Source organism: Dendrobium catenatum, unplaced genomic scaffold (assembly GCF_001605985.2).
Source record: "Dendrobium catenatum unplaced genomic scaffold, ASM160598v2 fragScaff_scaffold_1284, whole genome shotgun sequence".
NCBI classification, from domain to species: Eukaryota; Viridiplantae; Streptophyta; class Magnoliopsida; order Asparagales; family Orchidaceae; genus Dendrobium; species Dendrobium catenatum.
This window is the reverse complement of record NW_021319746.1, coordinates 2,438,626-2,453,743: the sequence shown is the minus strand read 5'-3', so window position 1 is coordinate 2,453,743 and position 15,118 is coordinate 2,438,626. Positions and strand designations below refer to the sequence as shown.

The 15,118-nt window shown below is 34.5% G+C and overlaps 1 protein-coding gene across 1 annotated transcript; it reads left to right on the top strand.

Annotated features, from left to right (window-relative positions):
• Positions 1-1,074: 1,074 nt before the first annotated feature.
• On the top strand, positions 1,075-13,444 carry LOC110102496. The gene is made up of 6 exons (XM_020830843.2): positions 1,075-1,258; positions 2,559-2,585; positions 5,723-5,769; positions 7,533-7,605; positions 12,105-12,168; positions 13,315-13,444. Exons 1-6 carry the CDS (start codon positions 1,130-1,132, stop codon positions 13,416-13,418), a joined length of 444 nt encoding a protein of 147 aa, XP_020686502.1. The 5' UTR covers positions 1,075-1,129; the 3' UTR covers positions 13,419-13,444.
• The last annotated feature ends 1,674 nt before the right edge of the window (positions 13,445-15,118 follow it).

Sequence of the window (15,118 nt, the reverse complement as noted above, 5' to 3'; positions counted from 1 at the left end):
TATTGACCTGCATATTGATAGCATTGCCGTGCTTTGATTTCAGTTGTAGGCTTTGGTGACCTGCTGGGCTTTGTAAGCTCATTATATGTGGTTTAAATTTTCAGGTCCGAGCAAAGCAACTGGAATGGAGTTCGATCAGAATGTCAGACGAATCCTTTCACTATTTGATTCTGGGGCATCACATTAGGACCTTAACCCGACCCACTTCAGGATCGGGTCAACCCAAACCCGAAATTTTCAGGTCAGGTTTTCGGGTCGGGTCTAATATTGACATGTCTGCTTGGAGCCCCACTTTCAAGAGGAAGGAGAGATCTATTTATAGATATCTAAAGTGGCATGACCTATAAATAGGTGGTAGATCAAAGGCATATTGGGAGTGGCTTGGAAGACGACCGATGTTGAATCCCTTGATTGTGGACCGTTTGATGGACATTTGTATGCCTTAGTGATGTTGGAATTCAGTGATCTTGGGCTCGTTGGATTCTTCTTGTCGAGCCACTCGATTCGACTATAAGCACGTCATGTTTGAAAATCGGTTGGTAATACAAATTGTGGTTCGAACCCTCCAACAGCGTTGCAGACCCTTGATTTGGATCCATTTGGACTCAGATTGAGTCGATTTTGGTGTCGTATTTCCGAGACGCTCAGTTCGACTATAAGTTTGCTGAAATCGAAGTTCGTATGGTTTTAATTTTAATTTCGGAAGTTTCACTTGATTTTTTCTCAAGATTCGTGCCCGATCAAGATAATTATTTGAGGATGTATCAATAGTGTACTTAAATGATTGAAATTATATGTGACATATAAAATGATTATAGAGTACTAACAAATTAACTAAATTATTATATTTTATTTATGAGTTATTTGTTATATAAAAATAATACAAAAAATATGCGAAGGGATGGTTATTATCAATTCTCACTAAGAATTTCTATAGAACAATCGATGTATCCACGCGTACGGCCGAGCAAAAGGCATAGAGGTGGAGCCGCTGACGATCGTTCTGTCCGGCTTTTATCGTATTTATTTATTATTCCGTGCTTGGCGGGCAGTGCCTTACTCGTAACCCGTCTATAAAACCCAAACCCGAACTCTTCACGAGCATTTTAACAGAAAGTTAGCCGGCGAGATGGCGGGGATGGAGTGGAAGAGAAAGGGGAAGAACCCTAGATCAGTGCTTTTTGTTGCGCTCATTCTTGCAAACCTCTCCTTGGTTTATAGCGTGGAAGATGAATGCTCCGCTTGCAACGCGATTGCGGTATATCTCTTTCTCGTTTGCTCTAATTGCTTTTGTAATGGCGGTTCATGTTCTTCCAAAATCAGCCATTTTTTCATTCTTATATTGTTAATGCTGGAAAGATCATTCTTTTTTTGGATGGGAGTCGGGCATCTTTTGTAATGTGACGTAGATTTCCTACATTTTGCCAACTTTTTGTGTTAAACCAATATTTATTTCACCATGGAGATTTGGATCTAATCTGACAACCTTTTAGAACTATTTTTTTGGTTAATAGGTTCAACATCGATGAAAGTTGCTATTGCTGAGTTTCTTAAGTTTTGTCTTTATGATGAGGGAGGTAGGAAGGAAGAAGCTGGTTATTTAGTTATCATGTATGTGTCCATGTTTGTGTGTGCATGATTGCATGCATTTATAATGTAAGAATACATTAGGTGTGCAACTGAGCATGTCAAGTGTCACTACAGGAAAATCTCTTATTATCGGCGAATTTTCGGTGGAAATTGAGTAATTTTCTGGCGGATTTGGTTGTTTATGGCAGAATTTTTTTTCGACGGTAAAACCCTCGTCGAAAAGAGAGTTTCTGTCAAAAATAAAAAAAAAATCTCCGGAAAAATTTTTCGGCGGAATTTTTCCGTTGGAAAAATTTTCTGGCGGCTGTCTGGCAAAAAAAAAGGAAATAAATCTGTCGGAAAAACCGACGAAAAAAATATGTCGGTTATATTTCATCAAAATCCTTCAAAAATCCGCCATAAATTCTGACGAAAAATATTCTGCTTAAAAAATTCGTTGATAATGATCGATTTTCATGTAGTGTGTATGCATGTATTATGCACGTTTGATTGTATTATGTGTTATCCACAACACATACAAATGTATGTATCCATCTATGTGGGTACTTAATGTTTTCATGAATGTCTCAAGCCTTAAAATCAGTTCTATTGCCTTTTGTTGTAAAGTTTCTCAATTTTTTTACTCGCAATCATAATGAACGTACTCATTGTTATTATTGTTGTGTGCATTATGCTATATGGTTATTGCTAATTCATAGCAGAGTTTGGGTATTTGTTATTGTAAATATTGTTTTCTGTCATTCTTGTTTTAGTTGGTAGGAGATTTTTGTGGGCCTAATTCCTTTCAATTTGTGTTAAATGAATGAATTCTTACAAATTGCACGTTATTAAATATTGATCGCAAATCCATGATGTAATCTCAGGCTCTTTCATTATGCTTGTCTTCGCTATTTTTCAAATAAAGTGTAACATTGTTTTTTTTTTTTTGCATATTTGGAATCTAATTATTATTTTTTAATCACATGCAGGACGAGATAGAGATCGAGTATTTTAATGTAAGGTCTACTTTTAGCATGTTATGTTTTTTTTCTCAATGAAAATTCTTGGACCTTCTAAATTACTTGAAATCAAGTACAAATAATTTCTTTTCAATTTTCTTCTTTTGTTGTGCTTGATTGTTATACTCCACTTCTTGATTCCTAAATGGTCGTTTAAGATCAATTTTATTTTTTATTTTTAATTTAGTTTTTTGTTTATGATTAAAAAAAAAAACTTGATACCTTCGAAATAAATTATTTTTGCATTTATTAAATGTCGAATGAGTTGATTTATGCGATGGATGAGGCGGTCTCAAAAATATCATACATCATTACTACAAAGTACATGGCACATGCTCATAATTTTGTACATCATCTTATATGTCACAGATATATTTCATGCAAAGTTAATTTATTGATTAAAAATGTAGATTTAAGCTAAAGTTTCTGATTATTTGATATTTTTAATTGTATAGTTTGAAATTTTGAGTACAACATATTGAAAATTACAATCAAAACCAAACAAAACTGCAGGCTTCAAAATACTGAGACTATCGGAATTACCAAAACAAAAATTTCTGATAGAAGGCCTAAACCAAAATCATAGCCAGATTTTTGTAACTTCCTTTGACGTTTGCCTAGATTTCTTGTATTTTTTTTTCAGTTTCTAATTACATATATGAGCATGTAGTTTCTATTCTCTCTTTTTATCTGATAAAAATAAATGCTGTTATCTTTCAAAGTTTAGTTTCTCATTAAATGATTGTTCCTACTGAGCCCATGATAGCATGTAAAACTAACTAGGACTAGATGTAGAGAAATTCCCAGCGTATATGCTATCGTTTGAAAATATGAAGTAGAGTAAAAATGTCAATAAATTATGGAGAATATGATTTAAAGAAAAGTGAAGCCTTAGTTGTGTTTCAATTTGTTTTTGCTTTCCTGTTTTATGTACTTCTATTGATAATTTTACCATCAGACAAGGCGGCAATCCGACATTTCTTCTATTCTAAGGAAAAGGCCAAGGGTTATAATATTCTCAAGGAAATATATATTCCTTTCAATTGTTTCTACAAAAAATTGCCCCATAAACCAATTTGTTGAATCATAACGGACTGTGGATACTTGCAGTTACTTTCCCTTTCAAAGCAACTTTGAAAACTTTTCAACTATTTTTCTGTTCTGTAATATTTTGGCTGCAAGAGTTAGAAATTAGGAGTAATGAGAGGATTCAATAAGTCTATTGGAGTTGAGAAATCTAATACTGCGAAAGTTTCTCTCACATTGTAAAACATTTAATTGAATGATTTCTAGTTCATAACTTCCTTGAAGTCCTTGGAGGAACATTAAGTTCCTTTAGATCCTTGCAAAAGTTATTTCTTCATTTCAAGCTTTGGTTATAAGTTGCCTTTTATATTTTTACCAAATGATACACATTATTCTACACTGAAAGTCTCTTTTTCATGATCTATAGTCCTGACCTTAAGCATTGGCTGTAGAAAAAATTTTAATTGGACTTGCTGTTTGTGACTCATTTTTTTTTGTGATAGTTTACTTTTTTGAAGCCAAGAGTATCTTTCTCCAATCTCTTAATAAACATGTCATAAGTTTCTATTAGAGACCCATAATGTTGTTACCTTGTGTTGTGCACTTTGATGCTTAACTTACAAAACTAACATAAAAATTTTAGTATTGTGATGTACAAATTGCTTCATGTTTAGTGATGTCAAGATGGGGCACAAAAGGTGAGAAAGATGCATTAGTTTCCTTTCAAAATTTCCCAGTCTCATCAAGGGTGGAACTGTCTTGTGCCCAGGAGGACAATTGCCCCTTCTAAAAAATTGGATTTTCTTGACAAATTAAAATATGATTTGAATTGGCTTACTATAAGAAATCTGATTCTTAATAATTGAAACCGGATTTCAATTTATTTAATCTGATTTTCTAACAACTTTCAGTTGGGCTACATATAATTCCAAAAATAATTGTATTATAAAATTCCTTAAGAGTGCATCCATAAGCCATTTATCTTTAAAATTTGTATCAGACAATATAATATATCTCATATATTAGCAATGGAACCACAATTTCTTTTCTAATAAAATAGAGACTGAAGTACGATCATTACAATACCAATCAATGCTTATGCATTAATTAGTTGTAATACAACATTATCAAAATATATAAAATTGAATGCAAGGCATGTAATTTTTTATTTAATAATTATAACACAATATAAGAATTTGTTTTAAATTTTGCCTTATATATTGTTTTTTTCTTATGTGTTTGCCTCTCATTTTTAATAGGACACAGTGGAGAAAAAGGATTCATGTAGTTGATCTCGCGTAGTGGCATAAATGCTTGATGTTGTTGTTTGTGTTTGCCCCCCAAAAAAACTAAGGCAAGTTCCTCTCATGAGTCTCATACTGGTTTATTGGTCTCTAGTTCCACTTAATGCTAGTTTAGAGTTGTGAAAGTCCTGTTTTGTTAGAGAAGATTGTGATGGGTTTTATGCTGTCGTGCCCTGCCCTAATTTGATGAGTTGTTGATCAAGAGTGGTAAACAGACTGTGTGAGAGAGACTTGAATTGTCCTCTTAATTTTGGCAATATGCAAGTTTTTGATGAGCGGTTTCGAGGGTTTCGAGGGAGGGAGGGAGAGATTTTGCCCATTGCCCTTCGGAATTTGGCACCGCACATTTACAACGAGTGAGTGAGATTTGAGAGAGAGAAAGGGCTGCGAAATGGGAGGGTGCGGACATAATGCGAATTTTGAGCTGCAGTTACGTGGGAGATTATTTCACCAGCAACTTCCATAGAGGATGTTGCAAGCTTCTTCTCATAGCTCCAAGCCTTTATTACCAGCAATAATTAATCAATTTTTATTCTGCGTATCAGGTGCATCTTCCAGTGCATTAACAGATCTTGTTTGGCTCTTGTAATTAACATTATGTGCCATAACTAGGGTTCTCTGCTTTGTTTTGTTTTCTCATTAATAATTATGTTCCATAATCCTTTGTTTCAAAGTTCTACACGCACAACTTCTCTGTTTTATGTACCATGTAAGTGTTTCCATTAGTCTCTCCAAGTAGGGCTAATCTAGCTATTTCATTTTTTCAATGAGAAGAAATCTAAAAACTTTCTTGATATTCATCAGGGAATGGATTCTATAAGTCGTCTTGAAGGGAAATACACTGATTACAGGTGCTTTTTAAAAATATTTGCTTTTTGAATTTAATTATCATCTCCATTGACTCTTACGTTTTAAGCAATGTGGTGATATTCATTTTTAATCAGTTATTCTATGTGAAAGTGCTCTATGTAGAACCGGAAATGTGCATTTGTTTATGCCCTTCAGTCAAACTAGTCAAGTTGCTTATGCAATGTATGTAGTAAGATGAAGTAGTTATTAAATAATTATAACATGGTTATAACCTAAAATGCAAATGATAATACTGTATTTTATAACTTTCATCTAAGGCAAGAAATTTTGTGATACACTGTAGAAGTAAATTCAGCAAGAAGACAGTAGAAAATTGTAGGAATTTGAGGAATTATGGCTGATTTTTTTATTAATAACTCAATATGAAAGCAAGATACAAGCGATCTACAACTAGAGAGATAGATCGGCTCTCCCAAACAACCTAGATGCCTCTAGGAAGCCCTCAAAGAAAAATAACTATAGCAATATAAACCCTAGACCCCTCCTTAAATAAACTCTCAAATTGCCTCCAAAACAGATTTGTTTCCTTATTAATTTACCTCTTTAATTTAAATTCAATTAGGAAAAATTTCCCTTTTTAATTTGCATTCAATTAGAAAATCTTTCTCTCTTTAATTTAAATTCAATTAGGAAATCTTTTCTTAATTGATCAGATCCTTAATTTCTCTCCAAACATAATGAATTAATTTCTTGTTGGGCCCCACAAGCGGGGCCAAAATCCCCCCCCCCCCCCCCCCCCCCCCCCCCCCCCCCCCCCCCCCCCGGCTGCTGCCATATCATTTTGTTTGAGTAAAACTCACTTGATAATTGAAAATCGAAGTTGCTAGCGCATATCTTTTTAAACTTCCATATAAGGTTTGTAATTTTGTTCGAAAATCGAAACTCACTTGATAATTGATCAAAATTTAATCAACTTAAAATTAATTTTCTTAGCTTCCGGCCCCATAATAAAATTTAAAAACATTCCTCTCAAGAATAATATCATAAATAAAATTATCTCTATATAATATTTTACTCTGCACATTCTAAAGCTGTTATCCTCCCAGAAACTCTAGCCGTTGAGAGGGTATACCATTTGAGAATTCAGAGAGAGATATTATGTCTAAACCTTAGAGAAGCATCCCTTCATATAGATCTCCGACCATCCTTGCACGCATTCTAAGAACGTGACACATTTCTAGATAGGTAATGGCATTTTGATGCCTGCAGGTGCCCTAAGGTCGTGACACATTTCTAGATAGGTAATGGCATTTTGATGCCTGCAGGTGCCCTAAGGTAATTGCTTTGCACATAAATCAAGGTGTATGATTTCAGCCATTTAATGTAGTCCTAATCAAATCAGGGAATATTTCCAAGTATTAAAAGCGTGTGCAATCTTTCATGTATCTGGTGCAATTTGTGATGTACTAACTGCAAATGGCCTATTTTATTATTTTAGTTATTGTCTTGGTAGTGATTCTAGATTGAGATTGCCAAAAATATTATCTTTGATTTTATTTTCCATAAAAAAATTTTATAGGCTTTCTAACTGAATCATAGAAAATAATCTAGACAGTTTGTTAATAATGCTGATGACAATTAATTTATGGGATTACATAATTTTTCTGAGTTTATATGTTCATGCGTCTAATTTTCACCCTCATTATGATGCTCCTATGAGCTGTTCTGATTGATTTCCCATTTGTTTTGCAATTTTTTCTTTTGTTTTCAAACTAACATTTGTTGGTTCTTTAATATATTACAGAAATGGCACGCAAACAGTTGTTGAACTGCTGGATGGTCTTTGTGAGAAAATGCTAGACCACACACTAGAGAAGGTAAAATGATAAATTATATAAAGTTATTTTTCTTTTCAAATTGATGATTTAGGCTTCGTTTGGGACAATTTTTTTTTATTTCTTTTCAAAACTTTTTTTTAGTATAAAATTTTTTTTAACTAAAAATTTTTTGTATTAAAAAGTTGCTTTAAAAACAGTAAGAAAGCTATCTCAAATGAAACCTTAATATCAGTTATTACCATTCCGACAAGAAAATTGTTTTGGTTTTGAAAATCCTTTTATTCAGTCCATTTAATTAGCTAAAAAATTATTCAAATTCCATGAACTATTAGGCTAATGGGTAGGTAAAAGTGATTGTAGCTTTCCTACAAATAGCCCAGCACTACGCTCAGACAATGCCCTTATCCAAGTACTTTCACAGAACCTGTGGCTTGGAAGTTGCAGAAGAAAAAATGAAAACAGGAAGAAAAACCGAAAACAGAGAGCTCCAAAGGCAATATAAATGTTCTATATGCCTTCTAATACAGCATTACCATCTTTATACTATTCTAGTCTACCGGAGAACTACTCTACTTTGGCAGCAACGGCCAAAAAACTATAGTGTACTGAAAATGCATAAAACGGTAATAAAGCTGAAAATAAAGTAGTGGAGGAAACAGAGATGTTGAAGTGTGCCGTAGGTATGGATAGTCTACATCAGTTCTCCATCTCTTCAGAAGAACTCGTACTTGAGGAGATAAGTTGTATGTTGCCCACATTGATGGGTGATAAGTGAAGATATTAGACACATTAAAAGTTGATGATGTAAGGGTACCAGACGAAAGATCAATTTCTATAGCTCATCCAACAACTGAGTTTGCTGCATATGCATCTGCAAATCAGGAAATCGCATGTCAGTTTGTGATTTCCTGACTTGCTCTTGCTAGACTATAAGGGCAGCTACTTGTTGGTTATACGACGACTCCTGGTTACTTGCTAAGAAGCTGGAGCCACCAGATGTCTGCATCTTATATGTGTTGGATTGCAAGCCTAAACCATAAACCCAACATTTCTAAATTCCTCCTACTACTTGCGACCAAGTGTGATAGTTAGAATAATCTGTTGATCCCCTAGAAGATCCCTTACTGCTCATGGCTGGCTCTCTCGAAGTCGTGTATACTCGTCCTATAAAAGTTAATACAAGATTAAGCAATTTACACATGACATCAAAAATATTTAAACTTATTTACTTACGTAGGCTCTCCTTGTTCGTTCATCAACCCATTGCTGGTCGGCTGGTCCTCTGCCACTTGCATAAAAGGATTGGGCTCAAGCTTGGGTTTATCATTTGACCAGCGCAACATCCTTAGACGTCACGTGTGTATTCATAGCACGCTCGTCGGAGCCCATGCGGGTATACGGTTGCACATGCATTTTCTTGTATTATGCTTACATACTTACATGTACATTTATACTTTCATCAGTGCATTAAGGCGCTTATATATATACTTCTGTATTTGTGTGTATACATGTTGCAATGTATGTGTGGGAGTATTTTAAAAAGTTTAATGCTGATCAATTGTGCGGGCAACAGTCATTTGAATGTGCGTGATGCTCTATTTGAAAGACGACTTCTGTCCACTTGCGTGAGTGTTGTGGATCCAGTGGCGTGGCATCGCATCATGTTTATTTGCCCGTTATTTTACACAGGTAGACTGTCGCGCTAACGAGTCTTCTGCTATGGTTCATAGGAGCTTGCACTTGTTGGAGATTTTTTATATTTGCTCGAGGATAGCACTTTGGGTACGTGATAGGTCTCATACGACGGCTTTGTAGGAGCTTGCACTTGTTTTCCTTTGACATTTTATTCGTATATGGCATCTGGTGCGTATGGCTGGTCTCCTACAAGGGCTCGCAAGTATTTGCATTTACTACGATCTTCTATCGTCGCTTGTAGATGATGTGTTGTATGCATATGTTTATAAAGGATCTGTCACACTTGCTACATACTCTTCATCATGCAAGTCGATACGCGCATTTGTACTCTTGACATTAATTTTTGGCTGAATTACATTCATCGCCAAACATTCATGTACATCCATAAGCAATTTACTATGTTCACTACACGTTGACTTCAGTATTCATAGAGGACTACAGATTTCATCTGCTAACTAGCTGACGTTGGCTTAGGGGATGTTGTAGTGTTCACAACATGTCAAATTCTACTTCTCGTAGAGGTTCGTATGCATTTGCTAGGGGTCTGATTGATGTTTCCTGCTAGTTGGGCTATATCTGTTGCCAATACTTGCAGGTTGATAGACATTAGGTACAAGCTACTTGGCATTAATTGTAAGTAAGCCATCTTCATTACCACTTCCTTAGATATGTTCTGTTTGCAGTTTGCTATATTCTTTGCATGTCAACTGTTCGTAGGGGACAATGTATTGATCTTGTAAATTAGCTGACATTGATTGGAAGGATGTTGTAGCGTCCATCACATATTGCATACTGTGTTTGCAAGAACCTTCATCGTTTATAGGCAAGCCACATTCATCATGAGTTTGGTATTTCAATTTGCATGTAAGTCGCCAAGCGCATGGTGAGTCACCTTATTATCATTCATGGATGCTTGCATCCACTTGTGAGTAGAGCATGATATGCATGATGATTTTCTGTTTACCCTTGTAATAGGTCTGTCATACTCGCCATTCGTCCATTGTCGTTATTTTACAAGAGAATTTGTGCTGATTAACATGTTGTTGATAGTGGGTAGGATATTTCTTCATGATACCCCTCTTTCCTTGCTTATGGATGTGCTTCATTCTTCGCACATGTATTGGCTGCACAACTCTTATTGCTACCCTTATATTTTGCTCGTGTATGAATTACTAGATGTTTCAAATATTGGAAATTCCATCCACCACGAGTTTCATGTTCATCAATTGGTAATCACTTGAATGCTTTAGTTCATTGATCATCATTTATATGCCTTGAGAGTTTGTTCATCATGAGTCTTCTATTTGCTTGCATGATATTTATTTAAATGCTTCAAATCATTAATTAGTATTTCATATTTTTCAATTTTATCATGAATTTGTCAAATTAAAGTCTGGTTCCCTATATTTGTTCAAATTCAAGTTCAGTTCATCGTCATTAATTTATTCAATCTTAGGTCCCCTACATTCGTTTAAGTCCAGGTCCTCGGTCCATGGGAAATTTCAACAGCCTTCTAGCATCTCCCCAATGGATAGGTGGGGTGGTTAGCATTTTTTTTTTATAATTATTTTTATTTTGTTATCAATAATAATATTAATAATAACATTATTATTACATAACGGTCTTAAAATGCCAATTTTGTCTCGATTCACATGACTTTTCTTGAGATTTGTGCATTGTGTCGGGATTCAAGCCGATTTTTCCGAGTGAATTTTGTTGGGCAAAATTATAATTATTCTTGGGTATTGTCGACGTTCTGAACACAATGGCACAGTCCATTTTGCGATCAGCGTTGTTTGGGCAACGTCGTGCATCAGTTTCGGGTGTCGATCGTCCTTTTGGACTGATCTCATCTGATATGATTGAGAGGGGTTCCTACTTAGGCGAATTTCATGCTCCGATCGCAACTGCGAAGTCCGTTTGACGATCAAAGGTCATTTGACCCTTCAAATGATGCATCGCATAGACGTGCACGTTACTTAATTCGCTGATTTTTTCCCCTTTTACGCGCATTCTGATGTAGGGGCCAACAGCGTTTTTATTATCCAAAGACTCGGTGATTTCCTTTTTCTAATGCCACCTGAAAGATGGTACTCAATTTGGTAATTTAAGGTAAACACTCCAGCACTTGTAGGGAATCCCTCAAAAAAGTTGTGTAGATTGGTTATGTCAGGAATTTTAATTTAAAGATGAGGCAGTATATCATTATCTTTCAAAAGTTTTCATTTTATCCCTTTTCTCTAAGGTGCTTTTTTAACTCTTTTACTTTCTATACTGTAATATGGAATTAGAAATAATAAACCATTTTAGCTAAAACTACAGCCTTTAAAAAACTTCATTATTTCTGGAAGACCAAACTTCCCTAATGGAGTTATTGGGAACGTTTTTTATTAAGTACTTTTGTAAAAGGCAGTTTTAAGAAACAATGGTTTAGAAAAAGGAGTTTTCTAACGGAGAAAGCACATATAAAAAGCTTTCTCAAAACAACAGAAAAATGAAGAAAAATGAAAAAAAATGGAGTTATTGGGAACGTGTTTTGAGGAATCAAACATTAAAGAAGAAATAACTTTACCGTTTTAAAAAGGAATAAGCACAAAAAATGCCCAATCAAACTAGGCCTGAAAGTCCTTTTGTACTGTTCCAATAAATGATGAATTGGGGAATTTTTATTTTTCAAACTAGGAGAGAATTTCTTATGCATGAATTTTCTGTTTGATTTACAAAATGATGAACCATACCAACTTGGCAGTTAGATTTGTATAAAGTAATGCCACCAAATTGGAATCTAGTAACTTATTCATGATGAGCAACATTTAAGTAAATGTGATGTTGGCATTTTGCAGTTGGACACAGGTGAAGAGATCTGGGTCAGAGTACACGACTGGAACGATCTTCCAGCAGGTAAAGGTAAGAGCTTCAGAAGATTTACTTATTCAATGACACACCTTTTCTGCCAAGATGGTGATATTTATCTTATCGCACCTTTTCTTGATCATGTTAGCTTGAATTGTATGTCATTTATAGAACATTCTTCACTTTAAGGGAGAAGATACAGTAAAAATTTAATTATATCGTTATGCACTTTCTGCAATGTATATTTCAGAAAACTAATCTTCATTTTTATAGCTTTTGCTTATACACTATATTAGCACTCTAGTACATGCATTCTTCTTCAGGAAAGAAAATTGGGTTTAAATTATTGATATCGAGTATTGGGTTGAAAGTGCTGGACAGCAACTCTCTGTTGGTGGCATATCAATGCAAGCCTTTTTTCATGAGACATGGACTCTAATGACATTATGAACTTTTTTTTAAGGAAATTTAGGTCAATTAAGGCAAATTCACACACACATCACATACATAAGACTCGAATCCAAAACCTCTTGTTTGTTAGCCAAAACTTCAAATCAACAGATCAAGATGAGTTGCGTACATCATGAACTATTAATTGTTATTTGTGGATGCATTATACTCTTTTTAAAGTTTCTATATTTGAAAATTCTTAGCCGATAGGAGTACATGACAATCCTTCAAGCACAGAATTCCAAAGCATCTCTTTCACAAAAATTATTGATAAGCACTTCTAATCTTTATGGTAGGGCAGTAATCAAATACCAGTATTTGAAGATATAGTAGATCTATCTACTATTAAATGTTGCATTCATTGAGCATTAGCTGTTGCTGTAAGCTTGGCGTAATTAAACTCTTCCTTTGATTTATTTTAAGTGAGAAAATTGTTTTTTCATCAACGTTTTCCTCCCAGAATTTTATCTATTGTCAATTCAGAAGCAACATTTACCTCCTTTTCAGTTTGGTCCCTCAACTGGTTAAAGTCAGTATGGAGTAAGATATCATGAGGTTTTCAATCAAATAGGTGTGTTATTTTAGGCTTAGGCAGGGCTAATGTCACACCAATGCTTACATAAAATTTTAAAACTTTTTATGTTTCTGTTGGTAATATTATATATTTTTCATTGTTTATTTTCTAGTAAGAATTTTGTTTGCAACTTTTATGAGAGAGAATTTCTAAAAGACATTAAACGTGGTTTGTAGATAAACAAGAGGCACAGACATACTCAAAGTATATTTCATCTTTCTGTAAAAGGTACTTTGTCTATCCATTATCCATTTATATTTATTCCCACCAGTTTTATTAACCCTTTTGTTTAGTTTTATGTAATTCTCCTTATAACTGAAAATTTTATGAGCATAAACCTCAACAGGATGAGGCGAGTTGTTTAATATAATAATAATTCAATAAAGATGCATGCCTTTGTAATAACATTTATCATAACATCTAAAAGCCAAAGGCATCCATGTATTTTTTCTGCCAAATGTTTATTCAAACTTAATTATTATAAGATGTTAATAAATCAGATAAATAAGTTAATAGGTTTTGTCAACTTCCCATGATATCTAATTGCCAAAAAAATTAGATATTGATAGTGTGAGTTTATAAGAAATAAAGTAAAAATATGCTTATTTGCAAGTTGAAATTCTCTTTTATTCAAGCTTTGATAATCCACAAATAATATTTCATGATTTAATGATTTAGCGTGCGCATTAATATTTTGGTCTAGGCCACTTTTTGATATTTTATAGGTAGAAGAAATCATTCTCCAGAACTGAAAATTTTGAGATTCAAGAAAAATATGCATACATTTTGTTGACTGTATAAAAATATATACAAAAAATGGTGTCTCTTATGAATGCTACACCCTCTCACTTATCTGCTTGTGTGCTGGATCTTCGTACAATGCTAAGACGTAAAATCATATATTTCTCTACCGCCGCGAATATTCCAGGACGCAACAATAGCAAGTCATATAAAAAAGAGGTTGATCTCTCTTTAACCACAAATTATGAATGAACCTTACACTGATACCAAATGATAGGAAGATATGGCTTAAACCTTAAATGTAAGAGAGGGTTAAGTGAAATAAGTAAAATACGCAAGAATCTTCCAGTGCTTCTCCCTACATCCTAGCAAACCCCTTGCTATGATTTCTAAAACTTTTAAAGTTTCACTAACTCAAGATTTTACCAAAATTTTTTTAGCTTTACAATCTTTTTCCTAAGCTATTGATATTTAATCCTGACAAACCACCCTAGCAAATTCAAAATAATATGCAAATAAAACTTAAGAGCAAATAACAAAAATAAAAGAGAGGGGATAGACAAATTTATCAATTGAGTAAAAGATGGTCTCTTTTATAAGAAGCACTTTGAGCTTCTAGAACACTTCTTAGATGTTAATATGAGATGCTCTTTTACAAGAATCAAACTTAAGAGTTGGTTTCACTTCCAAACGATAAGAAACTAATTGGACGGATGTGTGAGATGGCCTTACAAATTGAGCAAGTCCCTCTGTTGTTTAAAGCAATCAACAAGATAGAGGTTACGATCAATTTGATAGCTTTATGAAGAAACAAAGTGTTACGCCGGCCCATCCTGGGCCGGCTGGACCGGTCCACCCTGGACCGGTCAGGGCTTATGCCCGGCGGAAGAAACCCAGCCAGGGGCTGGGCGGAAACTCCTAGGGGGGCCCACTTGTTGTATCTTGAGTTTTGGGAGGGAATTTTTGAATGAGAAGGGTAATTAGGTAAATTGTAATCCTCCTTTCATGTTTAATTAGGAGGAATAGGGGGAAGAGGGGGTTATCTTGCATTTGAATCTTTTTTTTGAGATCTAGGGTTTGTGTTCTTGGGCTCTAGGCTACGGCTAGAGATTTGGAGAGTTTTTCCTTCCTCTCGAATCGAAGGAAAGTTGTATCTTGCAAGTGCTTTTCATCTCTTATTAAATAAAAGTGTTTGCTTTGTTTCTCTTACGTTTTCTCCTTCGTTTTCTCTCCGAATCC